At 49.9% G+C, this 19,794-nt stretch overlaps 1 protein-coding gene across 1 annotated transcript; it reads left to right on the forward strand.

Moving 5' to 3' along the window:
* Positions 1-13,752: 13,752 nt before the first annotated feature.
* On the forward strand, positions 13,753-17,693 carry HD553DRAFT_327301 (uncharacterized protein; the record flags this gene model as incomplete). Its single annotated transcript, XM_046181799.1, has 12 exons — positions 13,753-14,059; positions 14,335-14,454; positions 14,540-14,712; positions 14,833-14,850; positions 14,893-15,057; positions 15,191-15,227; positions 15,421-15,640; positions 16,239-16,340; positions 16,631-16,702; positions 16,731-16,772; positions 17,075-17,211; positions 17,290-17,693. 12 exons carry the CDS (start codon positions 13,753-13,755, stop codon positions 17,691-17,693), a joined length of 1,797 nt encoding a protein of 598 aa, XP_046032452.1.
* Between the last annotated feature and the right edge of the window lie 2,101 nt (positions 17,694-19,794).

Raw genomic sequence — 19,794 nt, forward strand, 5'->3', positions numbered from 1 at the left:
CTTGTGTACAGCAATGAAGTGTTGCAAATCAGCATGTGACGATTAGTCATCAACATGTGGAAGCAATCTCAAACACAAAGCAGGAAGCAAAGTGGAAGCAAGATGGAAGCAAAATGGATGCAAAATGGAAGCAAAAGCATGGAACATGCTAGGAGGAACAGTTTTGCCACTGAGGCATTAATGCTATTGGGTGGCAAACCTGAGGGACTTCTGCCATTGGGTGGCAAATCTGAGAGATTATTGCCACCAGTAGCAAAACAGCCTCAAGACATGGTTGGAGACGTAATCACGGTCGACTGGTGAACAGTTCACAATTGGTCATTGGAAAAGTCATGACTCAACCCATTTGCCACCACTTTTGCCACCATTTGCCCCTTCCCAGAAAAGTATATATAGCAGGCCATTTTGGTCTGATTTCTCTTTCCCCTCTCATGTACTACTTCACTTTTATGCAAGCAACCAAGCAACCAGATACATAGTCACTCACACAAGAGATAGCAACAGTCAATATCATCAAAAGGAACAGCTACACCATCAGCTTAGGCTGATATCACAACATGAAGAAGTGTTACAACGGAAGTCGCTAATGGACGATAGGTCCTAAGTCATAAGGCGTAGGGTGCTTAAGGTAGATTGCAGGTAGTCAGGAGAATGTTGCAAGTTCGCTTAGATGAAGCGGGTTCGGATGCGGGATACGAATCCAGAGATATATGGATAAGGAAGTGATCACTCGGTGTGAGGTACCGGATTCGGTCTAAGGTCAAACGATGAAGCGTAGATACTTAGCGACGTCCTTGGGTTGTAACCTCTCCGCAACACGTCTTGAAGATGTTGTAACAAGTCAGATAGGCGTGTATTGAATGTGATATCGGAACTTGACCTATTCCTATTACAGAGCGTCCTCTATCAAATTCGGTCAAGTTCCTCTAGCTATTTATACGAAGACAAGTAAGGAGACGAGGCTGGCGAACACTGAAAAGACCCAAGAACAATAGAACGGCGAGAGATAGCGAAACTGGAAGAACGAGATGGCGAACAGACGAATCCCGTCGAGAGCAACCGGATTCGGACATTCAGTAGAGGAGGCGAGTTTTGTTGTGAAGTAACAACTAGATCCACCAAGGTTGGTTACTTGATGTACCTAGGCAACAGTAATGGTGTGTTACTAGTGCTGATCTTGTCTTGTTGTGAAGATGAATCAATGTTGCTTGCATAAAAGTAAAGTAGTACATGAGAGGGGAAAGAGAAATCAGACCCAAATGGTCTGCTATATATGCTATTCTGATGAGCATGTCCCCTAGTGAACTTGCAACTATAGCAGTCGCATAATTGTGACTCTGGTCGCACATTGCGTCTCCAGTCACGTATTTGCGACTGTTATAGCATCCGCGGTACGCGTATCGCACACCCGCGTCGGGTAGTTTTACAGGGACCTCCGAGGGGCGTTCCCGTACGGAGTATATCTAGAACACCCCCTATGTGTTTACTGTAATGTAGTACTAGTTGTACTACATCCGTTATTACATTCATTACCTTACCCTTACCTTCTAGTCCCGTGTGATACTATTCCCGGCTTGCAGGCAAGCCTAATAGAATAACGGATCTACAAACTTCACCCCGACTAGAAACCCCTACGCGATGAACACTTCCTTCACCCAGTGTTTTCGTCCCGATGGGACCCCCCAAGGAATCCCGCCGGGGATCTCGCCTGTGCTGTCCGAGGATGGACAAAGCCAGCAGGTAGATGGGGAGGGAAGGTTTTTGTGGTTGCGAACGACAGACTCCGGAACGGAGACCACCGCAAACGAATTGCGGGTGTTTGCCAACCAGCAACCTCAAACGCAGGCCACGCCGGCCAACAACATGGGAACGGTCCCCCCACAAGCGGTACCAACTTCTCCTGCGAGCAATCCCGCAGCCACCTTGACTCCCGCTGCCGCCGCCCCGGACTTGAATGCCCTCTTTCAAATGATGGCCAACATGCAAATCCAGGTGCTGGAGTTGGCGAGGGCAAGGGAGTCGCGGCCGTCTTCGGACGAGGCCCGGGCCAAACTGTTTAAGTTTGGAACGCCGGACAAGTTCGATGGCAGCAAGAAGGAGAAAGTCCGAGGGTTCCTGGACCAATGCAACCGGGAATTTGAGGTCAAACCGGGCGTCTACGTTACTGACCGCCTGAAGATGATGTACGCGGAGTCGTACATGGAAGGACAGGCCGCCGACTGGGCTCGGGAGTACTCCACGGGTCGAGTGCCGGCTACCTGGGAGCAGTTCGAGCAACTGCTCATCTCCACTTATGGTGGAGGACGAAACATCGCGGCAACCGAGGCCGAATTAGTTCACTTAAGGCAGGGCACCAAGAGCCTCGCAACGTACATCACCGAGTACAACGACCTCTTGGCCCTCCTCCCCAACGTCTGCGAATATTCTCGCCGGATGCTGTTCAGGGCCAACCTGAACCAAGCGTTCAAAGACGCCATCGTCCCTATGCCGGGCCAAGAAACAATGACCCTGGCGGAATTCCAAATGGAATGCCGCCGGTACGAAGATCAGGCGGACGCCAGAAGGCATATGTCCTCGGGAAACCGCTACAACTCGGGCGGTAACCGACAAGCGAGTAACCACTCCGCTCCTCGTAACCCCGTTGTGGTCAATACCCCCGTTGCGACTCCTACCCCCGCCGCCAACACTTCCACCGCTGCTCCCATGGAACTCGATGCGGGCAGGATGAGGCGGAACGACCCCTGCTACCGGTGTTTCCAACACGGTCATGTAGCCGTCAATTGCCCCAACCAGAGGGTCCCTGCCCCTGCTTGGTTCAAGGGTAGGAACAACGGTCGGATGAACGTCTCTGGTGCCCGGGTGCAACCCGTCGAGACCGTCCCGGAGGGAGGTTGGGAAGCCGAGCTTGCGAGGCAGAACGGAGAGCAGCCTTTGCTCTGGACCCCGACTGATTAGACGTACGGTTGTGTTGTTATTGGCTCATCATTTGTTGTACCCCCACGGCAGGCCCGGCGGGGATGTTTTTATCACCATTCACTTTTTCAAACACTCGACTTCACAGTTACTACGAGAAATACACTCACCAAAGTATACGCCATCAAAAGGTAACTGTACAAGAAGTACAATACGAAACATGTCCCTCGCGAGGAGTAAACGCACACTACTGAAGAACACAACCTGAAACAAGTCCCTCGCGAGGAGTAAACGCACAAGTCCCTGGCGAGGAGTGAAACGCACAAGTCCCTCGCGAGGAGTAAACGCACATAGAGAGAGGAAGGTGAAGTCGGGACTCTATTATGGTATATCAAAAATACAAGAGAAAAAGAGACCCCGACGTAAAAACAATCCGGAGAATACAAACACGACAAAACTCCAAAAGACCCGGAAACCACTCACTCGTCGCCTTCCGAAGCGGCGACGACCTTCTTCTTCTTCCTCTTGCCGGCGGCGGAAGTCGGCGTCGGGGACGGAGGAGGGGAAGGAGTAGGGGTGCGGAGGACGTCGGCGTCGTACGCCTCGCCGACCGGTCCGTCAGCAGCGACGGGGGGTTCTCCAACATCCTCACCATGCCCTTCGAAGAGGAAGTCCCGGTAGGACTTGTCCTCGTCCCACGCGTCACGATCGGGGATGGTGACGGTCCCGTTTTCGTTGGCGACGTACGGGTGCTTTCGGCACCACGACAGGAAGTACCTCTTGCGGTACTTGTCCTTGACAGCGAGCCAGACGGGATAGCACCGGGTCTCTACAAGACAGTCGGTCTTGTTCGAAAGAAGGGGAAGGACCTACGCGAAAGGCGAACGTTAACTCCGAGGCAGATTCCCGCCGGGGGTCCAAAACGGAGCGACTGCTTACCATGAGATTCATGATCCTCTGGAGTTCGTCCGCGACGGCGATAGCCACCGGATGGGGGACGTTGGGGATCGTGAGGACCTCACACGCCGCTTGGTACCGGGTGCGGATACCGTAGGCCGGATCGAAAACCGTCATGAAGGTGGACGGCAAAGGGGCGCACTTGATGTTGGTTCCCCGGCAAGGGAAGCAGGAACTCCCCTGACCAGAGGATTTCCCCGCGTCCGGTAGGGGGTGGCGGCAAAAGAAAATGCCTTCGAGCTCCATCACGTTGTACCACCCTTTGACCCCATCCTCGACGTAACCGGGGACCGAGTTTTCGGCGGAGAGGTGGAAGCGGTCCTCGTGACCGAAACAGTTGAGGCAGCACCACTTCCAGCCACCACGGTACTGAGCCTACGTACGCACGATTGGAATCAGCATACGACAACCCCACCGGAGAGAATAAAAGAAAAGAACAATACATACCATCAAACCGTCGAACCCCGCGACGTTTCCCTCCTTCCACAACTTCTTGAGGGAAGGGATGGAGATACTATCGGCCAAGAAGGCCGTACGAGCAAGTTCCTCGGTCTTAACTTGCTCCTCTGAAGGAGTGACCAGCATGTTAGCCACGGCGGACCCCACCAAGACGGATATCACTCACTCTCGCCGGCGGATTTGGTCTTGGGGTATACGAAACCCCTAGCCCGATCTTGCTCGAGCTTCGACGTCCCCCTCGGAGTCGACGGGGAGTACGGCTTATCGCCGTGGTTCTTGGTAGTCTTGGGAGTGACAGGCATGTTGAATAGGATAGGAAGGTAGGCAGGGGATAGATAGCGCAGGGGGGGTAAAGTGAGTAGTAGCAAAAGGTACCTACAACTTACTCCCCACTTCGCAAACGCGAACGCGAGCCCTTTTATACCCTACATCCTTGCTGCTACGGCGGCCCAAACAAAAGAAGAATTGCGGTACTAGCAACGAGAACAACTAGAACAATACTATTGCTATGGATATGGGCATATGAAGAGAGGATATCGTACAGCAACAGCGGCATAGACGTCTACATCAGCGACGGTCTCCTTTGTTTACACCTCCCGAACAATGAGTCGGACATGCGCCCATCCGGATGTCCGCGCGAGGACAAAGAAAAGAACAACAACGAGACGCGCCCCATCGGGCCCGAAATTTGGGTATCCCTGTGAAACAGGCAGACGTGTGTAAGCGACGAACGCTTACCGGTGGGAGGAACGAAAGAAGAGAACAAAGGCGCCTACGTGAAACACGAGCGGCGCTGGCCGATCTGGAATCTCGGCCTAGGGGGGGGATCCTGTTATAGCATCCGCGGTACGCGTATCGCACACCCGCGTCGGGTAGTTTTACAGGGACCTCCGAGGGGAGTTCCCGTACGGAGTATATCTAGAACACCCCCTATGTGTTTACTGTAATGTAGTACTAGTTGTACTACATCCGTTATTACATTCATTACCTTACCCTTACCTTCTAGTCCCGTGTGATACTATTCCCGGCTTGCAGGCAAGCCTAATAGCGACTCCAGTCACAAATGACATCACTAATATGCGACTCCAGTCGCAAATGTGTGTCTCTGGTCGCACAAGTGTGACTCCAGTCACATAAGTGCGTCTCCAGTCACAACATGTGATCATGGTCACATGTTGACCCTTTGTGCTTGAGATTGCACCTTTGAGCATCATCAATGATGTCATAGCATGCCAATCTTCAACAAGTTTGAGTTTGCATTTGTCCCTAGGTACGTCAAGTAAGGTTGTCAAGGCCCTGAGTAAAGTTGTCGTGTACCTCGAGGTCCTTGTACCTGTTTGTGACATGTAGCGGGGATGTATTGTTGTTTCGGTGAATGGTAGAGGCGACCAAATCTGCTCCGAGGGAACCGGGTTCGCCTCGTCGAGCCGGACTTAGGTGTATGCTGATGTCCATAGAACGATCTTGCGTGCCAGTAGCTGACTCACATGATGATCCCGTAACAAGAAGCAGGAAGGTGCAGAGAGACCTTTGGACAATAACGTCAAACATCAACAAGACTCTGCGTCCCGCCCAGACAGGCCTCTTGCTACCATAAGTGATCTTCCCTGAGCGCACTGTTTGAAAGCCTTTCCCCTTGACTTACACTTTAGATCAGGCTCTCCCACTTTTCAACCTTACCACTGATCGGATTTTGACTGATTCCCAGCGCCAAATATGCTCTTTTGAGCGTCCAGTTGATCAGGACGCCGCTGACTCGAGGCACAGGTGGTGGCAGCGTGAAGAGCATGCTGGATGTGCAGAGCGACTTGTCCAAGAAGGAACTAAGTGTCCTGGATCCCTGGCGACTTCGGTTGGTTAGCAGAAGCAACGGGGGAATGTTGGAAATAGGCATGTGATGATTGGACATCAGCACATGGAAGCAATCTCAACCACAAAGTAAACAGCAGGAAGCAAAAAGGGCAATTTGCAATTAGCAAACCGCAAACCGCAAACCGCAAACCGCAAACCGCAAACCGCAAACCGCAAACCGCAGCCTTTTGCCTCCATTTGCCCCTTCCCAGAAAAGTATATATAGCAGGCCATTTGGGTCTGATTTCTCTTTCCCCTCTCATGTACTACTTTACTTTTATGCAAGCAACATTGATTCATCTTCACAACAAGACAAGATCAGCACTAGTAACACACCATTACTGTTGCCTAGGTACATCAAGTAACCAACCTTGGTGGATCTAGTTGTTACTTCACAACAGGTTATGAGCCCAGTAGTTGTGGCCTAATCTACACTTAGACTTAGCTCACAAAGCAACAACCTCAACTATCAGGATCATCAAGAGGATATCATTGGACATAGTTGGACAGGTTAATATTACTGGTCAGTAACAGGATAGTCTCACAGCTTTGGAGACTAAGGACTATTAGATCAAGAGAGGATCACTAGTCAGCATCAGACTTGGACATCAGTAGCCAAGCAGCAACAAGACTTGAGGCAACACAGACACTCAAGCATCAGCATAGGACAAGTCTTGGATATCATTGTCAACAATGGATACTACCAACACAGGCTCTTCAGCAACCAGTAGGATACCTATTCTGACTGGGTTGGACAACTACTTCCAATGGAGGAATGCAGTTGAGGATGGAGCACTTGTCTATGGAGCACGACATGTGCTCACAGAGGAACCAAAGGAAAGACCTGTTAGGCCTCTGGAGATTGAGGAGAAGGATGGCTCAAAGGTAGCACCTCCCTCATCAATTGTCTCTCTATACCTAGAGGAGTATAGGGAATGGAAGACCTGGAAGGAGAAGGATCAAAAGGTCATGGGTCTTATGAGACTCAATGTCTCCTCAGGCATCAGGATGGAACTTGCAGGATGCAACACTTCCAAGGAGATCTGGGATAAGCTAGCAAAGCTTCACCAGATGGATGACAAGAACTACAAGGCAGACATAGAAGAAAGGATCACTACACTCAGGATGAGTGAAGGGGATGATCCAGCCAAGTTCTTGGAGCTGTTCAGCACCTTATTGCTGAAAGCCCAGACAGCCAACTTCAAGCTGTCTGAAGAGGATAAAGCTACCTACTTCCTCAGGGCTTTACCTGTGACATATGAATCCCTCAAGTCAGAGTGGAAGTCACTACAAAGGATCAAGGAGATCACCAAGCTACCTACTTCCACCTTTGAGGATCTCAGGGGAATGTTCAACACCTACATTGCTGACTTCAAGCGTCAGGATGAGGTCAGGTTGCAGACTGCCATGATGGTTAGGAAAGCCAGTCATGGGCAGCAAAGGAGGAACTTTGGTCAAGGTCAACAAAGGAACCACAACAAGGACCAAAACAACAAGAAAGCCTTATCTTGTTGGAACTGTGGGAAACAAGGCCACTCTAGCAAGGATTGCAGAGCTCCTAGGATAGGAGATGGATACACCCACAAACCCAAAGGACTGTCACACAACAGGTTCAACAATCACCACAATAAGCCTACAGATGATCTGGCAGCCCTGCATAGGAACATGGCAGGTGCAGCTATTCAAGAGATCTCTGAAGAAGAATATGCTGTTCTAGTCAAAGAAGAGAGCATAGAATGGCTTGTGGATCTTGGAGCCAGCTCTCACATCTGCAACAACAAGGATGTGTTCAGTCAGCTAGAGAAGTTAGCTTTCCCCAAGAGGTTCAGGACAGCCTCAGGAAATGCTACTGTCTCTGAGCATGGTGGAAAGGTTACCATGAAGTTACCTCAGGATCAGAGTGCCATGGGGCATCTGACACTTCATGATGTGGTCCTCATGGAGGATGCACCAGCCAACCTGCTTAGCCAAGGAACACTACTGGCTAAGGGATGGGATGTAGATATCACTCAACATGGTGGTATGATCAGCAAACATGGGATCAACATTCCAGTCTACAAGACAGGTCCAGGAGGAACTTTGAGGGCATTTAGGTTGCCACTCAAGAAGGACTTCTACATCCAATCTGAGCAACAGGAAGATGTTGGCTCATTGGAGAAAAGGGAAGAGCAAGAGGATCTCTACCTTACTGTCCAGGACAAGGACACCATACAAGGATGGCACAACAGACTAGGACACATGGGTGTCAGTACCATCAAGAAGCTTGCAGCATCAGGACAACTGCACATCACAGACAAGGACACCTCTACCTTCAAGATGGAAGAGTGTGAGGTCTGTGCTATAGCCAAAATGTTGTGAAGTAACAACTAGATCCACCAAGGTTGGTTACTTGATGTACCTAGGCAACAGTAATGGTGTGTTACTAGTGCTGATCTTGTCTTGTTGTGAAGATGAATCAATGTTGCTTGCATAAAAGTAAAGTAGTACATGAGAGGGGAAAGAGAAATCAGACCCAAATGGTCTGCTATATATGCTATTCTGATGAGCATGTCCCCTAGTGGTCTTGCAACTATAGCAGTCGCATAATTGCGACTCTGGTCGCATATTGCGTCTCCAGTCACGTATTTGCGACTCCAGTCACAAATGTGTGTCTCTGGTCGCATAAGTGTGACTCCAGTCACATAAGTGCGTCTCCAGTCACAACATGTGATCATGGTCACATGTTGACCCTTTGTGCTTGAGATTGCACCTTTGAGCATCATCAATGATGTCATAGCATGCCAATCTTCAACACAAAACAACAAGGCTCACCTTTGGTGATATCTCAGTGGCAGCTCAAGATCCACTGGAGATAGTGCACTCAGACATAGCAGGACCTCTCAAGCCAAACATCAATGGGAACATCTACTATGTTACCTTTATTGATGACTTGACAGGCTTGACCTGCATAGGTGGTCTGAAGACCAAAACAGCAATGGATGTCCTAGGATGCTTCAAGAACTTCAAAAGGATTACAGAACTGGCTTTCAACAGGAAAGTGCAGTGTCTGAGGACAGATGGTGGTGGAGAGTATCTGGGTGGCATGAAGCCATATTTGCAACTACATGGGATAGTCCACCAGGTCACCACACCATACACACCTCAACTGAATGGCACAGCAGAAAGAGCAAACAGGACACTCAAGGAGATGTGCTCTTCCATGCTCATTGCTGCCAAGATGGACCACAAGTGGTGGTTCCATGCCATGCAATATGCTTGCACTCTCATCAACATGGGCAAGCAGTATCAAGGGAGATCTCTGGAGGAGATCATGTGGAAGCACAAGCCAGGATATGGTCAACTTCACCCCTTTGGTACAGAGTGCTGGATCAGAGTACCCAAGGAGGGTAGACTCAAGAATGATCTCACCACCAAGAAAGCAATCAAGGGGAAGCTGCTGCATCCAAACATCACTGGAGCAGGCTACCTTGTTGTCATACAAGAAGAAGGAAGAGATGTCACCCTCACCAGCAGGGATGTTGTGTTCAGGAGGCCAGAGGGAGTTAGTGAAGGGAACACTACTCCAATGGGAACACCACAACAACATCAAGGACATCTTCCTGATCAACATTATAGAGGTACCAAATCACCTAATACTGAAGATGCCTCTGAGGACAAGGAAAATCAAGATCAAGACCAAGAACCTCAGAAGGAAGCATTGCCACCAGTACTCAATGGCCCACAAGATCAGCCATTGGACTACAGGGATCCTTCACCTCAAACAGAAGAATCAGAGGAAGAAGAAGACTCTGATGATGAGGATCCCATGCTACTCAAGCCCAGGGCACCTATCAGCAGAAGGTCACCCAGGCTGAACATCATGCAAGAGATGGCACTGGCTGGTGTCCACTCTGCAGAGACACAAGAAGACCCTCAGTCATACAGGGCAGCCATGCAAGATCCAAGGTCTGACTTGTGGCAAGAGGCCATCAACAAGGAACTCAAGTCAGTCAAGGATACTGGAACTTGGCAAGAGGTCAAGGTTCCAGAGGGAGCTAGCTTGGTAGACTCCAAATGGGTCTTCAAGACAAAGCTCAATGAGAGAGGAGAAGTCATCAAGTACAAGGCCAGGATAGTGGCCAGAGGCTTCACTCAGGAGTATGGGGTCAACTACTTTGACACATACAGTCCTGTGGCCAGACTCACCTCACTCAGGATACTGCTCACCATTGTGGCAGCTCAAGACTTGGAGCTCTACCAGATGGATGCAGACACTGCCTTTCTCAATGGCACATTGGAGGAAGACATCTACATGGACTTTCCAGATGGATACCAGAGGCAGGACAAGAAGTCATCAGGACTCAAGCTTGTCAGATCCCTCTATGGCCTCAAGCAATCACCCAGGGTATGGTGGCAGCTCATCAGCACATACCTGGAGGAGTTGGGTTTCACCAGGCTATCAGCAGACTGGGGACTCTACTATCACAAGAAGAAACAGGCATATCTACTACTCTATGTGGATGATGTCCTGATTGCTGCTCAAGAGATGAGCACCATCAATGGCATCAGAGATGCATTGAAGGACAAGTGGAAATGGTCAGATATAGGAACAGCCACCTATATCCTTGGACTCAAGCTGGAGAGACACAGACCCAACAGGACCATCTCACTTAGCCAGGAAGGCTACATACAGAGGGTGCTGGACAGGTTTGGCATGCAGGATGCCAAGACAGTCACCACACCACTCTATGATGCCATGATGAAGAGGCAAGAAGACACCATCAAGGAGGACAAGCAGAGGAAGACACTCTACCAACAGATAGTTGGATCCTTGATGTGGAGTGCCATGTCAGCAAGACCAAACATCGTCTTTGCTGTTGGCTACCTCAGCAGGTTCAGCAGCAACCCATCTGAACAGCACCTCAAGGCAGCCAAGAGGACATTGGCATACTTGAAGGGCACCATTGACAAGGTCCTTACCCTTGGTCAACTGGACAACAACACAGGAGGCAATCAACACAGCCTCATTGGATACTGTGATGCAGACTATGCAGGAGACATGGAGACAAGGAGAAGCACTACAGGATACTGCTTCAAGCTACTAGGATCAGCAGTCTCATGGACCTCTATCAGGCAAAGCACAGTGGCAACATCTACCTGTGAAGCAGAGTATATGGCTTTGGCAGAGGCTGCCAAGGAAGCCATCTGGCTCAACAGGATGCTACAGGAGTTGGGCTTCATCAACAAGGACAAGCCAACTCAGCTCTACTGTGACAATCAAGGAGCTCTGGCATTGGCAGGCAATCCAGCTCATCACAAGAGGTCAAAGCATATTGACATCAGGTATCACTACATCAGGGAGATGGTGGACAATGGTCACATCACCATTCACCATGTTGGAACTCAGGATCAGGCAGCAGACATGCTTACCAAACCACTGAAGGATATCAAACACAAGCACAACTGCCAGCTCATTCATCTAGAATGATGGAATGAGAGGATCCATGATCAGCACGCAAACTTAGGAGGAAAGGATCACCCTCAGCAAGGATTGGTGCAAACCATCTTGGAAGTCGAAAAGTTACTCCATCCTTTTCAGGATGCGGCTCACTCCAGGATGAGGACTTGGTCTCTAGGACTTGGACATGGTTTCAACAAGAAAATGAAGTTACACAAAAACAGCCAAGTCAGAGTGCCTTTACACTAGGAGGACTTTGAGCTTGAGCTTGAGAGGGAGTGTTGGAAATAGGCATGTGATGATTGGACATCAGCACATGGAAGCAATCTCAACCACAAAGTAAACAGCAGGAAGCAAAAAGGGCAATTTGCAATTAGCAAACCGCAAACCGCAAACCGCAAACCGCAAACCGCAAACAGCAGGAAGCAAAAAGGGCAATTTGCAATTAGCAAACCGCAAACCGCAAACCGCAAACCGCAAACCGCAAACCGCAAACCGCAGCCTTTTGCCTCCATTTGCCCCTTCCCAGAAAAGTATATATAGCAGGCCATTTGGGTCTGATTTCTCTTTCCCCTCTCATGTACTACTTTACTTTTATGCAAGCAACATTGATTCATCTTCACAACAAGACAAGATCAGCACTAGTAACACACCATTACTATTGCCTAGGTACATCAAGTAACCAACCTTAGTGGATCTAGTTGTTACTTCACAACACGGAAGGCAAGGCGGGCAAGGTCAAGTTCATTGGCAAGAGAACATTAGGGGTCAAGGTAGACAGACAGGGAGAATCAAGCGGAGCGGTAAAGAACGGTTTGAACACCGTGGTAGACGTCATACTGTTAGGGATAATTCCAGGTTTGGGTTCAGGTCACAGTAGGCATTGCTGTGGCGGAATGCTTACATCTGACTCTGAAAAAGAACAGGAAGCTCTCAAATGGAACAAGGACATGTCATAGGCAAAGTGTCCGCTAATCTCTTTTAAAGACTACAACCGGGCCTTGGGGTCGTGGGGCAACATGTAACCGAGCGAAGTTTGTCACAACATGCGTGCCCATTGGATACTCACCTGGCATGAGGCACTTCTGCAGTGTCAATGCCTGATTTGAGTGGACAGATGTGAGACTGACTTGTGTTGCTTGCAATCTTGATTGACGGTGGAACTCAGGGAATTCAGCAGTAAGCCAAATTGAAACTTTGGTTATTGGAATTGTCAGTGACATATAGCAGCCTGTCCAGGTTGACATCCATCATTGCCATGATCTGACATTGCGGTTAGATGTTATTGTTGTGAAGTAACAACTAGATCCACCAAGGTTGGTTACCTGATGTACCTAGGCAATAGTAATGGGTTGTTACTACTGCTGATCTTGTCTTGTTGTGAAGATGAATCAATGTCGCTTACATAAAAGTAAAGAAGTACATGAGGGGGAAAGAGAAATCAGGCCAAAATGGCCTGCTATATATACCTTTCTGTAAAAGGAACGTGGCAGGTTTTGCCACCGCGAAGAGAGTTTCGAGTTGTGTCCTGTTGCGTTGAGTTGCCTCATTGCAAGGCAGGAAAGGGAGAGGGCAAGTGCCCAGGTGTGTATCCTCGATGGGGATACTCAGCGAGTATCCACAATGTGGCGTTACAACGAGGATTTACGTTGTGTATCCTCAACGTGTGGACACAATGAGGATACTCATTGTGTCAGCACAACGAGTTGACGCGCACAGACTTGTGTGTTGGCTTTGTGGTAGAGATTGCTTCAATGTGCTGATGACTAATCATCACACGCCTATTTCCAACAAGTCTGTTCAGTTTGTAGAGCTGGAACTGTCAGGATACCTCAGGCTTGCTTTGTTAAACTCTTAGAGAACCATATGTTTGCAGGTTGTCTCCGTACAACCTGTCTTTTCTGTCCTTTATTATTACATAACCTGGCTTTTGTGCCTTTTGAATCTAGTATGCAGGTGCTATTCCGCTCAGAAGATTAAACCATATCTGAAATGCAATATCCAACCCCCTTGTCTATGAATGGCCTCAGCCTCCTTGTGAACAAATCAATGGAGGCAAATGCGCAATATATTTCCCTGAGCCTGGATCATCATCATTTCATCCTAGGGCTTCTTCTGTAGTCGTCTGCACACACATGCACAAGATGAAGATCACCTGCAACCTCGTCCAACAACACCTTGACCGCAAGATTGGCAATGATGTTGCCAATACCGTATCATCTAGAGAGAAATATGGCCAACATCAGAACAAGAGCATCAAGGTGGATCACCATGTTGCAACTCCATATTTCACTGCGGAGCAGAAGGCAGAGAGAGCAAGAAATAGGCTCCCAGGTGCTAGCGCAGCAACATGTGCTGGCAGAGCAGCCAGCCTGTTTGCCAGTGTCAATATTGTCGGCACCTTAAACTCAAACCCAAACTTGACTACTGCGACTGCAAAAAGTAAAGCGAGGATGAATCATCGAGCCGACAGGGGAAAAGGTAGGGCCGTCAAGGAGATGGCCAAGGCGTTGGACAAGGGCACGAGCTAGGAGCCCCTTGTTATAGCCATCCGCGGTACGACTAGAGCGTACATCCAAACGGGTATTTCACCAGCAGCTCCAGCGGAGTAGGTACTTATATGATACGATAAGTAGCTTCTAAATACTACAATCACTATCGTACTATGTAATCCATCTACTATCACACTCATTTACCTACCTACTACCCTGCGCAAGTCCCAGAGAACCCACAGATTGCTGGCAACCTGACACCCCTGTTCTATTCTTCCTCTTCCCCTGTGCCGACTGTTCATCCGACTGCGCCCCCGAATTCGAGTACATCCATCAACAACTTTGGTAAAGCGTCAATTTTTGGTCCTTTTGATCAATATATCAACAGACTTGGTCATGCCACAATCTGACATGCCACGTTCTGACACAGATCGTGACACAGATCGTGGCATAATGTCTCACAAACCGAAGCTCCTTACCTGTCCTGAATGGATGTATGACCTGGATGACAAAGACCTGAAGCGCGTTGCCGGTATCGACAATCGACTGACGACGAGCATCATCGACACATGGGCTTGTCCCTTCCAACAATCTCATGCAGGCGTTGGTGCATGTTTGCCCGTCAAGTTCACGAAGATGGCGCTTTAAGACCTTAGGCAGGGAAGAGACACATGGACATTGGGCTGGAGCTGTCGGATACCCCGTGATGAAGTTTTGACTTAGGTTGATCGCTATGACAGGGTGAGTTGGTGCTATACAAGTTCTCATGTTGGATGTACTCAGCCGTCTTGCATACATACATCTCAGTGGATCATGCCAGCATTCCGGGAAGTTGGGACGGGAAAGCTGGGTCACTGGTACCTGATTGTCTGGTATATTGACCGCACCTCTATCTTCGTCTACGACAGTTTGGGACCATCAGGTGACCATAGTACAGCTGTGCAGGCTGTCAGCCATAGATTAGCCTGCCTCTTTGATCTGGCGGTGCCCGCTGTACCTCAATATGATGATACTCAGGCAAGTGATCTGATCCTTTTTAATCGCCGGGGAGTACTGAGTTGATCCTTGCGAATATTTTCAGGTACGACATTCAGGCAAGTATCTGACTCCTTTCAATCGTGCGTGGAAATACTGATTTGATCCTAAAATCACAGTGTGGTGTGCACGTTTGTGTCACATCAGGGACATTGAATAGAGGTTGAAACATGAGCGAAGTTTCATTGCACCGGCCTAGTGGTATAGCTGGTCACAGGGAACAAATCTGTGCAGCCCTGTGACGAGGCAAATTGCAAGATGTATCTTAAAAGGCAGATCGGTCAACCTGTCAGCGGTTGCTCTCATGCCACCCCTATGGATCCGATCAGTCTGAAGCAAATGACACGCCTTTGACGACCCAGGGGCAGGCTCGGTCCTGGTCCATGTGCCAAGCCCAACTGTTGGAAGCAGCAACGGCACGACGAGCTCAACAGGGGGATGAGGCACGAGGTGCATGCTGCCAATCAGCACGTCTCAGTTCACAAGGAGGTGGGAGGTGACTGAGATCCAGAACATCACCATCCTCACTCATACAAATCGCAGGCCGGGTAAAAAGGGCAGGTGCAGATGGAAGACAGGCATGGTCTCGACCAGGCGGGACGACAAAGAGATCGGTAACATACTGCACGAAGTTCAATTACAAGGGGAGAGGTAGTTGTCAAAGGTCGGCATACATGTCCTGGGCCGAGATGACGGACCTAACAGGATAGTAATTCACACAGTGTATCGCTGAACATGAGTGCGGTCCTTGTGATGGACGAGGATTTTGAGACCGAGTGATGAGGGGTGCATCGCAAACACAGGTGACTGTTGGAGAGTCAATGTTATGTCGGTCCAAGTGATAGCAAGACTTGCCACCGCCGGCAATTGCCGGTCCCAAAGGACGGAGCCAGCAACACTCACGTGGTGGAAGGCTGTTCGTGCGCAGTCGCCGCCTTACGTCTACCGAGCACGCATCCATCAGCCGGGAAACCTGGCGTCCATCTATTGTCTTCACTTACGACTCTCTCCTGGTTTCCCTCAACTGAGCCTCCTGCCTCGTTAACAACCCAATCCTCTGGAGTTTATCCAGATCTCCTGTCAACTCTTTATAGTCTATCCCCTCGCCTCTTAACCAGTCCCTTTGAGCTCGAGTCAACCGGTGGTCTTGGCCCAGACCCAACTGCAATCTCCCGAACAAACACTCCGGTAGCGGGGTCTGCATACATTGTCGGATGTGTGCCAATACGTCGTCAGGCATGACGCCATCTCCCAGGATCCAGATCGATTTGCTCTGCGATCTGCTCTGGATCGTGATCCAAAGCGCCGGGGCCAGTGCTTGAGACACTCTTTGTCGCCTTCGGCCGGGTTGAGGGTAGATTAGAGGGACAGGGATGGCGTGCTGCGGGGTCGCGTCCATGCGTCAGACCTCAGAAAGACCCGGACTCCCAGAAACTTTGACCTACATTCATGATCGATAAGGGTGTGTGTGTTCGGGTTGGTGCAGTTCGGTTCGATTTGATATGATTCGATTCTGGAGATTCAGTATGCGGGTGTTGCATGGTATGCGAGCACTGGCGTACGTGCGCACTTGTCTTATGTTGCAGCATCGGTGATCTATCGCGGCCTATCATGGCGCGTGGCGATTAGTCCGTCAAGTGTTTCACTGAGATTCTCAATTGACCCGGCTAGCCAATGACACGCTTTTTGGGACGTAGGGACGTGTCATCGACGGGGCAGCGGAAGGCAGTGGAGGGTGGTTTCATATCATCAGGCAGACATGCAAGCCATGCGAGCCAACTCCTGCGAGGATGATGTAATGATCGATATGTTATCCCGATTGCTGCAACTCTCGGGTCATAACTATTCAACCTATCCGCTTGTTGGTCCATACGATATCGCTGGGATTACCGTGAACGTATCCTGGGCTTCACACACACACCTGACATAGTCAACTTCCATCGGGTTCTGCGATGCCAAAGAATCCACGACTAGACGAAGATGATCCAATTCAAAGTCCCAAGCGTCACAAAGGATCCAGCCCGCAGACCCTCTCACCTTCCAGCCATGATGGAAACCCCTGCCTCGGTAAGTTATGTTCCACGTTCTCCTGTCCTTACTGTCTCTCTCGCAGCTGAATTTGATGGTATATGGAGTTGGCCTCAGACATATACACTCTCCCCGTCGACCAGGTCAGCATCCTCTTGATGGCCGAAAACCTGAGGAAGTGGATATCGTCCCTCCTGAAAGCAAGACGACCAACGGAAGCCAAGAGGCTGGTCGGCAAAGTGATGAGACACCATGAAGCTTCAGCAGACCTCGCTACCCAGGTTGCCGATGATCTTTGGCAGTATCTCCTGCGGAGCTTTGCGGAATCTTGCAACGGTTTACGTTCGATACAGCTCCAAGAAACCCGCCATCAGGACATGCTGGACAACATAGACAAAGGCTGGGTGCAAGGATGGCGAAACACCCTTGGATTTGACGACGGCTATCAACCCGGCTGGCAGCTCAAATATTCGCTATACGCGGTCTTCCAGACGAAGGTGGAGATGTGTGCGTCTTCGTGAGATCATTAGATCGACACAAAGCTATCCTCCGCAACAGGGAGGCCTCTGGATACAGTGTCACAACGTTTGATGCTGCCTCTAAAAGTGTCGCCACATCTAGAGCGACGGCCTCTGGACTCCCATCTTGTTACGGGATCATCACGTGAGTCGACTACCGACACACAGGCTCGATCTACGGACATCAGCATACACCTAAGTCCGGCTCGACGAGGCGAATCCGATTCCCTCGGAGCAGATTCGGTCGCCCCTACCATTCGCCTTCACCATTCACCGAAGCAACAAACCTTCCCGACACATATCACAAACAGGTACAGGGACCTCGAGGTACACGACACTCTACTCAGGACCTCGACAACCTTACTCGACGTACCTAGGGACAAATGAGAACTCAAACTCGCCTCCTCTACCTAATCCGGCTGCTCTCGACAGGATTCGTCTGTTCGCCATCTCGTTCTTCCAGTTTCGCCATCTCTCGCCATTCTTTTCTCTTGGGTCTTTTCAGTGTTCGCCAGCCCGTCTACGTACTCGTCTCCGTATAAATAGCTAGAGGAACTTGACCGAATTCGATAGAGGACGCTCTGTAATAGTTAGAGGTCAAGTTCCGATATCACATTCAATACACGCCTATCTGACTTGTTACAACATCTTCAAGACGTGTTGCGGAGAGGTTACAAACTCAAGGACGTCGCTAAGTATCTACGTTTCATCGTTTTACCTTAGACCGAATCCGGTACCTCACACCAAGTGATCACCTTCCTTATCCATATATCTCTGGATTCGTATCCCGCATCCGAACCCGCTTCATCTAAGCGGACTTGCGACATTCTCCCGACTACCTGCGATTCACCTATAAGCACCCTACGCCTTACGGCTTAGGACCTATCTCGATTAGCGACTTCCGCCGTAACAGCATATCGGAACTTCTTTCATCGCACCTGGTTAGGACAATGTCAGGCTATTCCGAAAACCACGACCTGCCTCCAGAGGAAGAACAACGGTTCTCTCGAGCCAGGACCGGCTCAATCGAAACGAATCCGGCTCCTAGAGAAACGGACTCTGAACGTATTGGTCGTCTCGAAGAACAAATCCTGGAACTCATGCAGACGATCAGGAAACAAAGAGACGAACTCGCTACACGAGAAGAGATTCCGGCTCCCCTTCCTCGAAGGCAGTTCAGCATCTACCCATCCAACCCTCCATCTCTAGCGGGAACTACTATCGACCCTAGAGAACTTCACCGACCTTCGGTAGCTCGGTCCCGGGATCCCTATACTCCTATGAGGGACGTTCCCCTTCGGGAGAACGAAGCGGATCTGCTTGCCAAACGGACCAAGGAACCGAAACCGGCTGATCCACCCACGTTCAAGGGAGACGCCAAGGAGTTAGACGAATTCATCGTTAAACTCAACATGGTCTTCCGACAATTACCTGGACGCTACCCCACTGGAGGATCCAAGATCGATTTCGCTATCGGATTTCTTGGAGGACGAGCTTTTAAAACGGTTTCGTCTTATCTCCAGTTGGAAGAAGCGGACCAACCCCTTTTCCTACACGACTACGATGCCTTCAAGAGGTTCTTGAAGCATAACTTCGGGGGCTCCAACGAGAAAGCTGCAGCCCAAGCCGCTTTAGACAAGTTGGTTCAAACCGGATCCGCTTCGTCTTACTTCTCCGAATTCACCCAGTACAGTCCCTTGTGTGGTTTTAACGATGAAGCTCTTATCGCTGCAGCAAAGAAAGGACTGAAGGCCAAGGTGGTGGAACGACTCGGTATCCTGAACAAAAGGATGGAGTTCGCAGACTTCAACGAGTTCAGGAATGAGGCTGTCGACGCGGACAATAGGCTTCACGATGATGGGGTTCTCAACCGAGAGGACGAGAAGCGGAACGCTCGCAAGGACAGCAGGAAGGAACCGAATCCGGTTCGATCCGAGCGAGTTGTCACCGAACGGACCAAAACCTATGAAAAGGAGGTCGTCAAACCCAGAGGTTCAACTCCTTACCAGAAAGGTCCTATTACCGATGAAGAAAGGAAGAGGCGCCGCGACCTCGACCTTTGTACTTATTGCGGGAAGGCCGGACACTACGCTTCAGCCTGTCT

The sequence above is a fragment of the Filobasidium floriforme genome (genome assembly GCF_021052385.1).
Source record: "Filobasidium floriforme strain CBS 6241 chromosome Unknown HD553scaffold_33, whole genome shotgun sequence".
In the NCBI taxonomy this organism is placed as follows: domain Eukaryota; kingdom Fungi; phylum Basidiomycota; class Tremellomycetes; order Filobasidiales; family Filobasidiaceae; genus Filobasidium; species Filobasidium floriforme.